This window comes from Chiloscyllium plagiosum, chromosome 31 (genome assembly GCF_004010195.1).
Source record: "Chiloscyllium plagiosum isolate BGI_BamShark_2017 chromosome 31, ASM401019v2, whole genome shotgun sequence".
Taxonomy (NCBI): domain Eukaryota; kingdom Metazoa; phylum Chordata; class Chondrichthyes; order Orectolobiformes; family Hemiscylliidae; genus Chiloscyllium; species Chiloscyllium plagiosum.
Window position 1 is genome coordinate 4,247,175 of NC_057740.1, and position 12,725 is coordinate 4,259,899.

The 12,725-nt window shown below is 39.1% G+C and overlaps 1 protein-coding gene across 5 annotated transcripts in view; it reads left to right on the forward strand.

The window, feature by feature from the left end:
* LOC122565162 (E3 ubiquitin-protein ligase arkadia-A-like) overlaps nucleotides 1-12,725 on the forward strand; it is an 86,802-nt gene that overhangs the window by 48,714 nt on the left and 25,363 nt on the right. For all 5 annotated transcript variants that reach the window (XM_043720863.1, XM_043720862.1, XM_043720859.1 and 2 more), the window contains one exon: nucleotides 12,195-12,293. In XM_043720863.1, coding sequence (XP_043576798.1) covers nucleotides 12,195-12,293 — 99 coding nt within the window. The remainder of the gene's footprint in view (nucleotides 1-12,194; nucleotides 12,294-12,725) is intronic.

Here is a 12,725-nt window from a genome sequence, read left to right on the forward strand (position 1 = left end):
CATTACTGATTTTAAAATCTGTCATCTCAACCTTGTATATACTTAACCACCCAGCCTCAAGAGCTCTCTGTGGTAAAGAATTCCATAGATTCATTGCCCCTTTAGAGAAGACATTTCCCCTCATCTCTGTCTTACATGGGTGACTCCTTACTCTAGGATTATATCCTAAACCTTCCCACAAGGGGAAACAACCCCTCATTCTCTACACCATCAAGCTCCCTGAGAATGTAGTATGATTCAATTAGGTCTCCTCACATTCTTCTAAACTCCATTGAGTGTAGGCACACCATACTTAGCCTTTCATCATAAGAAAATCACTGCAAAGCCAGAATCAACTTAGTGAAACTTCTCTGAACTCTCTGCCAATATATGCTTCCTTGGGTAAGAGATGAAAACTGTTCACAATATTCCACAATGTGGAGGTGCTGGTGTTGGATTGGGATGGACAAAATCAGATCACACAATGTCAGTTATAGTCCAACCGGTTCATTTGAAACCACAAGCTTTCAGAGTCTCGCTTCTTCAGTTAGCTGGTGAGTGAGATAAGTTTGGCACAGAATTTATAACTAAAAGGTCAAAGGGTCATATAACTGATGCGACTGTATTGAACAAACCCAGGTGGCTGTTAAGTCTTTAATCAGTAAGCGTGGAGATGCGGGTTTTGACCGATTTAATGTGTAAATCCCAGAATTTCTTTGAAGTCACTGCCCCGCGATAGCTTGAGGTTTTAATCCGAATAAACATGACATCTTGGGTCAGACGATGTATTTTAGGTGCAAGGCCAGTTTCCAGTCACCATCCTATAACTCGTCCACGACCACAATGTCTTCACCTTTGACAACCAGTTCTTCATCAGACACACACAACAGCCATGGGGATCAAATTTGCCAATATTTTCATGTACAAATTCAAAGAAGAGTTCTTTACTGCAGAGGACCTCCGACCAATGCTTTACACCAGATACATTGACGACATTTTTCTTACTTTGAACTCATGATGAGGAATCCCGGAAACAACTACATAGTGATATCAGCAAGTTTCATCCCACTACCAGACTTGCCATGGACTCCTCTTTGGAACCAGTGTCATTCTTTGACACGTGCATCTCCATCAGGGACGGACACTTCAGTACCTCAAGGTCGCAGATAACCTCACGATGCTGCTCTTCTCTAGTTTCCACCCGAAACACATTAAAACAGCCATCCCCGACAGACAAGTCCTACGCATACACAAGGTCTGTTCAGATGAGGAGGAACGTGACGGACACCAGAAGACTTTGAAGGGCACCTTCAAGGACAGGATACGATGTTCAGGGCATCAGTTGCCAGTTCTGAAGTGCCACGGTGAAAAACTGTAATGAGCTCTTTAGGAGACAGACGCTGATACAACTGATAGGATATCATTCCTTGTCTAGTACTTCCTGGGAGTGGAGAGACTACTACATGTTGTTTGCAGCCTACAACACTTTATCAATGAAGATGAGCACCTCGCCAAGATCGTCCCTACGCCTCTACTACTTGCCTTCAAACAGGCCATTATTCGTAGTGAACTATTCAGTCTTCAGGACAGCATCGACCGCAATACCATACAACCATGTCACGGCAACCACTGCAACCTGTGTCATTGTGTCAACATGGAAATTACCATTACACACGGGGACTCCATCCACCACATGCATGGTAGATATGTGATTTGGCCAACATTGTTTATCTCCTACATGGCAGGCAAAGATCCCCTGAGGCATGGTACATGAGTGAAACCATGCAGGCACTACACCGAATGACGAATGGACACTGCGCAACAACCGCCATTCAGGGATGCCCTTTCCCAGTGAGGAGACGCTTTAGCTTTCAAGGACATTCAGCCTCTCAGATCTTCGGATGACCGTTCTCCAAGGCTGACCTCAGGATACACAGCAATGCAGAGTTGCCAAGCAGAGGGTGATAGCCAAATTCGGTACCCATGAGGATGGCCTCAACCAGGATCTTGGGTTCATGTCATACTACAGGTGACCTCCCCATTCGATCTCCCCTCTCCCCCACCCTCTTCCCCCACTGCCCGAGGGGTGCATTTGTATTTGCTGATACATTCTATTTTGTTGGAAAAGCACGTAATCTCTGGACAGTCACTCAATGTAGCATTTTGTATATTCCTACTTTGGAAATAAAACCAGTCTGACTCCAGATTGAGACACAGGCTCGAAACAAGGCTTCACACCTAAAACGTTGTCTGACCTGAGATGTCACCTTTATACAGAGGTACCTCAACTTTTCCAAATATCGAATTATTCAAATATTGGATTATCTGAAGAAGATTTAAAGATTTAAAGGCAAGTGTATTCGGTTTACCTGTGCTGAAGAACGTGAAAGCACTGGCAAAAACAAACACAAGCAGCTCAAGCATCAGTGATTAGATTTTTTTTATAAGTTAAGGGTTGTTGCACAGCCCTTTGCAAAAGTTAGTGTTTTACAGTATTCCAGTTACTTTACTGGGCCATTCATTTTTAAAAAATGGCCATGAATGTAAATGCACGTGCGAGGCATTTACATTCTGTCTTTCTATCGTGGGACTGAGTTCCTGGAAATTGACAAATGCTCTTGTGATCGCAGAAGCTGTTTGGGGCCTTGTTTAATGCTGTGATTTGATAAGCAGTATTTATGTGCTGTTAAATCCTTCTCATTTTAACCTGTAACTTATAGAATGCAAGGATTAGTTTGTTTAAATGGCAGACCATTAAAATTATAGATTTAAACAAATTCTCCGGTTGAGCACACCGTCAGACCAGTATAACTTCCCCTGTTTATGGTAAAATCGATTATCCGAATAATCAATTAGCTGAAAGAAATAGTGCCCGCCCATCTCGTGCGGATAATCGCGATTCCTCTGTACTGATGAGACCTCAAGTTATCTTAGGGCAGCGACTTGAAAGAAATTCTGGGATTTACACATTCATCACTCAAAACCTGCATCTCCATTCTAAATGATTAAAGACTTATAGCCATTTAGGTTTCTCCAATACATGCATGTCAGTTGTATGACCCTTTGGTCTTTTACTTATAAAATCTGTGTCTGATGTATTCTCTTTCACTAGCTACCTGAAGAAGAAGCAGGGCTCCCTAAGCCTGTGATTTCAAATAAACCTGTTGCACTTAGCCCACTGTGATTTTTGACACAATATTCTAGGTATAGTTGAGTTAATGACTTGTATAGTCTTGCAAGGCTTCCCTGTTTTTGTACTCCAAAGGCTTCTGTTTATTCCCTGCTGAACTTGTATACTATTTTTGTGGTTTATGAATGAGAACTTCCAAATCCCCTGTGCTTCAGCTTTATGCAGTTTTGTCTTGAATATTCAGCTCCCCTATTCTTCCTGTCAACGTGAATAACCACCTATCTTCCCACATTATATTTCATCTGCCAAGTTTATGTCCACTCACTTCAGGCATCATGAGACTCTGTGTCATTCTCACCACTTGCTTTACTACCTATATTTATGTGGTTGCAATCTCAGGATTGTTAATCTGTGGCATTCTCTCCCTTGGAAAGCATTGAAGGCTGGGTTGTCATCTCACTCCGACTTGAATAAATTCAGACTTTTTATGGGCCGGAGTCCAGGGATTCAGGGCTACGAAGAAAGTGGAGTTGAGGTCACAACCAAGTGAGCCATGATTGAGTGGTAAAGGGCTGAAAGGAGCAAGAATAGGCCAGAGTTGTGACTGGTCTCTCTTTATAATACTGCCACTTCCACCGTGTTCCCACCACTAGTGTCTTTCTTTTCTTTGCTGCCTGAACTTGCAATGCAGGTCAATCTGAGCATAACAAAAACAAATCAAGCAATAGGGTTTAATATTTAAAGATAAAAATATCCAAGTTCTTTTGATTCTGAGATGGACTTCACTTACAGTAGTTGACGTGTACTTTTGGAATATTAAAAGAAAGATTTAGAGACACTCTAGAGATTGCAAATATGATTTACAGAGATATTCCCAGTGAGAAGTTTTCCTGTTTATGGTGAACAGACTTGGGAGTTTTTTCTGTTAATAAGAACATTTAAGGAAATAAATATAAAATCCTACCAAGTTCTGAGGAAGGGTCACTGGACCTGAAACATTAACTTTGATTACTCTTCACAAATGCTACCAAACCTGCTGAGCTTTTCCAGCAATTTCTGCTTCCAAATTCTGTTTCAACTGAGTCTTTATAGTTTTTGGGGAAGGGGACCATCAGTATGAATAGTCATCAAGAAATCCAACATTTAAGGTCCTGCATAAAATTGACTCAGTTAAAGTTCAGTATCTTTAATGAAATGAAGTAGCAACAGTATTTTAATTTAACATTGAGTTTCAGTTCAATATTGTTTGCGATAGACCTCCTGTATCCTCTGCCTCTTGCAATGTTTCCCATCTTCGGCACTCGGTCTCCCTGGCTGCCTTCTAGTTCTTGTCCCCTCCCTATCCCTCCTTGCTGCTTCCTCACCCACTCTATTACCTTTAAAATCCCCTGTGCCCACTTTCTCCTGGCTGTCTTTCTGAACTTGCACAGTGAAGCCTTGGACTCTACCTACTGATAGGTCTTGGCCAGTGTAAGTCGTTCAGCCTGCATTGGCCAATGCCTGTCACTAGGTGGACCCTGGTGAATTAAAATCTCTTCATAATCCATAATAGCTATTGATATTTTTACACTTTATTTCACTTTCAAGCTATTTCACCTATGAACCTAGGAATTATGATTGTATCCCATTTCAACTTAATGTTGTAAAGTCATTTCCTCTCAGAAGTTACTTTGAAAGTTATTTCATCTCGGAATACACAATGTTACACATGTACAGTGCAGTCTTTCAACATGTTTTCTGTGAGGGAAACTTGCCCGCAGGAACTGAACTCTGTTTGCACGTTTATTCCTACTTAAATTTGAGCTTTTCAGAAACATAATCACAACATAATCACATAATCATTCCTGATGAAGGGCTCCGGCCCGAAACGTCGATTTTCCTGCTCCTTGGATGCTCCCTGATGTGCTGTGCTTTTCCAGCACCACTCTCTAATCTTGACTATAACCTGTCCACCCCAGTGCATATGGTGAGTGTGATGGAGAGCTTGATACAAAGGCTACGAAGATTCCATGTTCAGAGAGGCAGTAGCATTAGCTGTCTATCTAATTGGATAAACAAATGTACAAAATACAAACGGTGGAATAAAAATGATCCCTTTGGCACAGCCAACCCATATCAGCATTTTGCCTGAAAATGAGCAAATAATTTGATCTAATTAAGCTATATGTTATAATCCCAGCTGATGGTATTACCGAATAAGTCAGATCTCCGAATGGAATCTGGCTTGATGGATTATACTGCTTTATTTTTAGTTCACATGGTCTTTCACTGAAACATAATCGCGAGTCCACAGAATCTCTTTAACAACAGGAGAGGTTTATGATACATGAGCCATAAAACATCAAATTATCAAGATATAAATTGGTTAAAAGAAATGTAAGTCTTAAAACAATCAGCAAAACACCATTTTGACTTATTTCCAGAGTTTACAGAGAATTCAAATCTAGTGAATTTACCCCTCTATATCAATATTTAAGTTTGATACAACTGGTTCTCCTCAGTTCTTTGTTGAGAAGTGTGAAATCATCTGTATTAAGAAAGTGAGAGCTCAGATTTTCTTAGCTCTGTGCAATCTGCAGATTTCTAACGAAAAGACTCTTAAGTGTTACATAAATTAAACTTTTCCATTCCAGTAACTGTGCTTTTCCTGAACTATTCTATTCTTTTCTAGGAAATCAACTATTTTTGCCTCTGAACTGACTTAAAATCTTTGTTTATAAATCTAATATTGATCCCTCCTTATCTTGATCCAAAAGCAAACTCATGGCCTCTAATGTCATAGATCTAGCACATATTAAGCAGTCTTCCATTTAACCCTCCAAGGGATCCCTGCTGTCTGGCACATACTGGAGTAGGTCACTATCCTGGTAGGACTATCCAATCTAGTTTTTGTTTTAAACCCTTCTGAAAAGTAGCCAACCCCATATTCCACTCTTTTTTTTTTAAAATCATAACTCAAATTATATTAGCATGTTTTATTCTTGTGTACAAATTATGCATCTTGAATCACACTTATACCTACACTTCCAAGAATGAAAATGGATCCTTAAGAGAGACTCTCGTTTCCCATCACAAAAAATCTTTTATACAATTATTTATGTTATTACACTAACAGTAATAATAATCTTGACATAAACATTCACTAGATTTCATGAAAACCATCATTTTATTACGGCCATTTCTATCTTGGTGTGCAACTTCATGAATATGTGTTCCATTTAAAGAATCAGCTAGAACGTTGCCCAGATGTATGAAAGATCTTTAAATTGTATGGTTGGCAGATTAACTGGCAAAGACAGAATTGATGAAAAAATGAACTGCTTGTACTGCTTGGAGATCCTAGAACTAGGAGGCAGAGTTTGAGAATTGGGAAAGATGTTAGGAAGCACTTCTAAACACAAAAGATGGTCCATGTTTTGGAACTCTCTTCCACAAATGGCAATGGATGTGAGATCAGTTGTAAATTTCAAATCTGAGGTAGATGCTTTTTTTTTTGTTAAGCAAAGGTATTAACGGAAATGGGTCAAAGGTAGGCATATGGAGTTAGGCCACAGATTAGCCATGATATCATTGAATAGCAGAACAGGCTTGAAGATCTGAATGGCATATTCCTGTTCTTGTGTTCCTATTAAATTTCACCAAAGGGACTGCAAGTTGTTTCCTGACATTTCCCAAAACAAATCAAAGGGTTGTGATTCATCTAAAGGAAAGTTTCTCCCACATTGTTCATGACATAGGTTTCAAATTGATTCAATACAATTCTCAATGTCTCTTTCTCTATCATTGAATACTTCTGTAGACATGTATTTAGTTTTCTTTTCAAAAAAATAGCTGACAGGTCATTTGCCAATTTTGCCAACTTGTAGTCAAACAACACCCACACCAATGTCACGAGAGTTGACAGCCAGTTTAAATGGCTTCTTGTAATTTAGTGCTGCCAAAGTGCGTGTAGTTAACAGCACAGTTTTCATTTTGTTGGACTCGTGACATTTTTGTATCTATTCAAATTTTTTACTTCAGTTAAACAAATTTGAGAAACACACAAAGCTGAAGTTTGGAACAAACCAAAGATGAGTCCACTCGTGCCAAACACATCACACAATTTCACATTTCATCCGAGACATGGGAAAATCCAAAATAACTCTTCCTTTTACTTCACTAGGTGCTACATGGCGTTATCTTACAGTGTGGTCCAAACAAGTCACTTTTAGACAAATCTGGAAGCAATATTTTTGTAGTCAATTAACATAAATGTTCTTCCCAGCTTAGGCTAAATACAGCCAAGTCATTGATGTGAATGATACAGTTGACTTCACTGGATTATTGGAACATTGCATTCATCTTTTATTCTAAGTGGCATGATTTTAAATTGATAAAGTTCTTTTGTTATTATAAACCCGATATTTCACTGGCTCTATCATTCGGCAGAACTGGGCAAAATTCTTTTAGGAAATCAATTTTGATGATGAATTGTACATGTCCAATTCTTTAAATGTTCTCCTCCAATCTTTGAGTTGGATACGGGTTTGCTTTTGTTACCACATTGACTACGTGATAATCAGAGCAAAAGTTCTGTGACACAACTTGTTTCAGAACCATCATTGGACATTGTTATTGTCCATCTCTTCCCTCACTTGAGTTAATTTCTCTGGATTGAATCTGCAAGGATATATTTCTGGAGTTAACACATCCAAAAAGTCAGCATCCTGAACATCCAAAGATGTTTTTCTGAACTATTAACACACATCGGTTTTTTTGAGTGCTTATTAGCATTTGTAGGTGACTTCAGTAGTTTATTTGAAGGAAAAGTATTGTGGTACCTAACCTGAGTGCCTCCATATTATCTCTCCATATATCTGTATACGGAATTGGTTTGTAAACTGTATGTATACCCTCAATTAATACTTTGTCCTTCATAAATCCCTCTGGACAAATCGTCTCATCAGCCAGCATCAGTTACTGTCTTGCTGCAGAGTCTGTCCATTATTGGTTTATTTTCTTGAGTTGAAACATAAAGAATTCTCAAATCTCCATTTAAGATGAAATGTTCAGAACCTCCAGTGATTCTCTCTTTAAGTATTGAAAGAGAACATTTCATGCATTTCTGGAGTCATCTCTCCATTTTCTTTATAGTTTAATGCCACATTTTCTCTTTGTACTTGCGCTAATTTTAATATCTATTTCCTTTCCTGATGCCCCTTTAATGAAGATTCCTTTGGTGTTCCTAAAATTGCAATTGGTCTCATTTTACTGCTAGCAATTGGCTTTGATATGTCCAATCTTGTTACAGTAGAAGCATTTTATTTAATTAAGCACTTTTTTTAGCTCTAGACTTTCTCATTTATTACTTTGACACCCTTCTATTTATTCTATAATGTATTCCATCTGCAGATGTTCGATTCCTGCAATTTTGTACATTTTCATCTGACCATATCCTCCTCATGTGTGCCATATCATGGCTGTTAGAAGTGCTGCTTCTCTGACTTTCAATACTGCACACTGTTCTAATTTTATTTTAGATTTGCAGGAATGCTATTTCTGAATTATTCAGTAATCCAAATGTTTCTCTAACTTCAGCATTGATCCCACATTTCTACTTATCTTACAAATTCTTCAAATGTCGGTTTAGACATTTCTTGCATTGATAAGTTTCAGGAAGAAACCAATAGGCGTGGAATTTTATTTTATAACCGTTTCATTTCTGAGACTGTTCTTTTGACAAGTCTACGTAAACCGACAACTGCAGATTAATATGTAATTATGTCACTTCATGTATAATAATTGGAGTCAATAGAGCTAATAATATCAACTAACCTAGCAATCAGCTTTGAGAAGTCCAGTTCGATGTTAGAGTATACTTGCTAAGTTATGTTGACAATCCCACCAGTTAATTTTGTTTCTTTCTCTGGGGAAAGCTGCTAACAATTCTAAACATTGCATAAGCAGTTCAGATGCATCTTGCAAGAAACACAACTCACTTGAAGCAATTGGAAAGCTAGGGAGCATCCCATCCTGTGCACCTATCAGCAGAATATTTGAATGGATGATTAAATTAGGTTAGATTATGTATTGTCACTTTATAGCTAGCAAATCTCCCCGATGCTGTTCCTTGGTCCACAGATACACTGTTAGGGGCTGGAAGAGCCGTACATTTCACATTTTAAAGTACTTTGAAAGGACTGTGAGGAATGGAGAAGTGTGTGCTTCCAGATAATAGTGCTTCCCTCAGTCAGCTTGGGTGGATGAAAAAGATGTTCCTTTCCTGAATAAACTGAATAAGTAGCTGGAGAATAAACTTTTCAGTGTCACTGTCCGTTTGATTGAGGTGTCAGTTTAAAGGTAAGGGCCAGAATGTATAACGTGTGGAAAATTTAAAATTCTATGTGAATTTTGTTCATCAGATATTTTCAACTGTCCATCTTAAATGAAAATCAGTTGAACTTTGAACAGACCAATTCAACAGAATTTCCATTGATGGTTTTATACTGGTAGCTTTTGCAGGTCTAGGTAATCAAAAATGATGGAACTATTCAGGATAAAGTTTGCTTGCTATAAAGATCGATTTGGAGATGCCGGTGTTGGACTGGGGTGTACAAAGTTAAAAATCGCACAACACCAGGTTATAGTCCAACAGGTTTAATTGGAAGCACTCGCTTTCGGAGTGATGCTTCTTCCACTAGCTTTCGGAAGTGAAACTATCACTGTATTCTAACAGATGAAAGGTTTAACAGACAATCAATTTTTCAATGTATAATTTCAGTTACATCACACTGTAAATTTTTGCTATAAATTCTGTGTTAGGATTAAGCCCTCCACTATCACCTGATGAAGGAGCGTCGCTCCGAAAGCTAGTGTGCTTCCAGTTAAACCTGTTGGACTGTAACCTGGTGTTGTGTGATTTTTAACTTTATAAAGATCGAGCGTCGCTCCGAAAGCTAGTGTGCTTCCAGTTAAACCTGTTGGACTGTAACCTGGTGTTGTGTGATTTTTAACTTTATAAAGATCGAGTAATACAAGTTTCAAAGTGGAGTTTAAGTGTGTAATATATTGTATCTCATAAACGAACAGTGGTCCTTGCATTTGTTAACTGTTATAATCCTCAAGTTTGTTAACTTAATATATTTGAAATTCCAGTGACCAACTGAAAAGATCACAAACAAGATTTCAAAAGTATTGAAGATGTTTTCCGACTTTTATTGTAATAAAACAAAGTATAAAAGCAAAAGGTGGCATGGTGGCTCAGTGGTTAGCATGGCTGCCTCACAGCGCCAGGGACCCGGGTTCGATTACAGCATTGTATGTTCGGAGTTTCCAATTCTCCCTATGTCTGCATGGGTTTCTTCTGGGCGCTCTGGTTTCCCCTCTCAACCCAAAGATGTGCAGGTTAGGTGAATTGGCCATGCTAGATTGCCCATAGTGTTCAGGAATATGTAGGCTAGTTGTATTAGTCAGGGGTAAATGTAGAGTAATAGGGTCTGGGTGGGTTGCTCTTTGGACTTGTTAGGCCAAATGACCTGTTTCCACACTGTAGGGATTCTGTGAAAAGTAATATTGCATCAGCAGTACATAGACAACTTGTGCTTTAAACTGTGGAAAGATCCTGCAAGTAACTTTTCAACGACACACAATCTCCCTCTAGATTTATACTTTACCCTTTTCCTTAAATGGACATCTCATTTTTGAGGAATCAGTCAAAAGCTTTTCTCAGCCTTGCTTCCTTTCTTTTTCTTTCCAACTGGATAACTTTTAATCCTCCAAGCTGACTGGTTCTACCCTCTAGCTCGAGCTGGGTAATTCTTCCATCTAGCTAAAGCTAAGTGAATCTTCTGATCCCATTTGCATCCTTGTGAATGACTTGAGTGACTAGATGTCTCTTCCATTTGTTGGATGTGATGCTCAACCTGTTTGGCTGCATTGTGATTATACTTTCCTTGGCCTTCCAAGTCCTGGAGTGGCACTTGTACCTTGAGCTTCTGCAAGTTTACTGATCGTCCCTCCTACATTCAAACATAAATTGTTTATCTACGTCACGAGCAACAAGCGCCCCAACGCTGATCCTTGCAGGACCCCATTGGACACAGGCTTGCTGTCACAAACACATCTTTTGACCATCGCCCTCTTCTTCCTGTCACTCAGCTAATTCTGGATCCAATTAACCAAATTTCCTTGGACCCTGAGGGCTGTTAGATATCCTGTCAATATTCCATGTGGAACCTTACCAAAAGCTTTGCTGAAGACCCAAATAGGTAACATAAAAACCATTGCCTTAACTACACACCTTATTAACTCTTTGAATTTTCAATCAAGTTGATCAGACATGACCTCCCCTTAACAAAACTATGCTGGCTGTCCTTGGCTAATCCCTGCCTCTCCAAGTGCAGGCTAATTCTGCCCCTCAGAAGTGATTTCAATAGTTTCCCCACAACTGAGGTGAGTCGGACCTCGACCATAGTTTTCTGGTTTATCCCTTGCTCTCTTCTTGAATAACAGTACCATGATGGTTGTCCTCCAGTCCTCCTGTGGCAAAGCAAAATCTTAATTAAGAAATTTTAAGAAAGAAATATGGAAATCTGTGGAGAAAGAACAGTTACCATTTCCTGTTGATAATTCTATTTTCCTTTTCTTAGATCCAGCCAGATCCACTGAAGATTTCCAGCATTTTACTGCTATTTATGTTTGATTTTGATTTCCTGGTTCTAGTTTGAAAATACAATCAATTTTATATCTATTGACCCTTTGTTCTTTATTTTTAAACCAATAAAAACCACCCGTTCCTTTTTGTAATTCTTTTGTACATATTTTTGTGAGTTGCTACTTTATTATCACGCCTTAATCTGTCTTTTTTAAATGAGGGAAGAAAATCTAGTTCTGGTCTTTTGTATTTCTATTTTCTCATACCTGATAACAGTCTAATGAAGTATACTTTCTCTAAGTTCCAATAACCTTCCAATAGTTAATTCCGAAGCTGCATACCATATTTGAACGGAACGCTTCCTAATGTTTTAGCTGATTGTTTTGTGTGTTAGCTATGTACCTGTGAAGCATTAAGGAATTTACAGTGGCTTTCCCTTTCTCTCTGTGCTAGGTGATGCCTGATATCTTCATGCACCCACATCTACAGGTGTTTCCTCATCATGGTCTGCGGGGGATGCAAAGTCATGTCACCATGCACAGGGGTTACCAGGTAAAGACCTTCTGTTAGAGGTTCAGCTCATGGAGACAGCTTTAAAACAATTGTGATTAAATGAGTATCTTTATCACGTGTATATTGTGTCTTTACTGCATACAAATAAGGAACGAGAGCAGGTCACTCAATCCTTTTGAGCCTGCTCTGCTGTTCAGTAAGATCTTGATTGACCTATAACAAAGAACAATGCAGCCCAGGAACAGGTCCTTGGGCCTGCCAAGCCTGCGCCAACATATTTTGCCCTTCCATATTAAAACTGTCTTCACTGACAGGATCAGTATCCCTCTGTTCCCTTCCTGTTCATGTATTTGCCCAGGTGCTGCTTGAATGCTGCTACTGTCTGCTTCCACCACCACTTCTGGCAGTGCACTCCAGACACTCGCTACCCTTTGTGTGAAAAACATGCCTCGCACGTCGCTTTTAAACTCT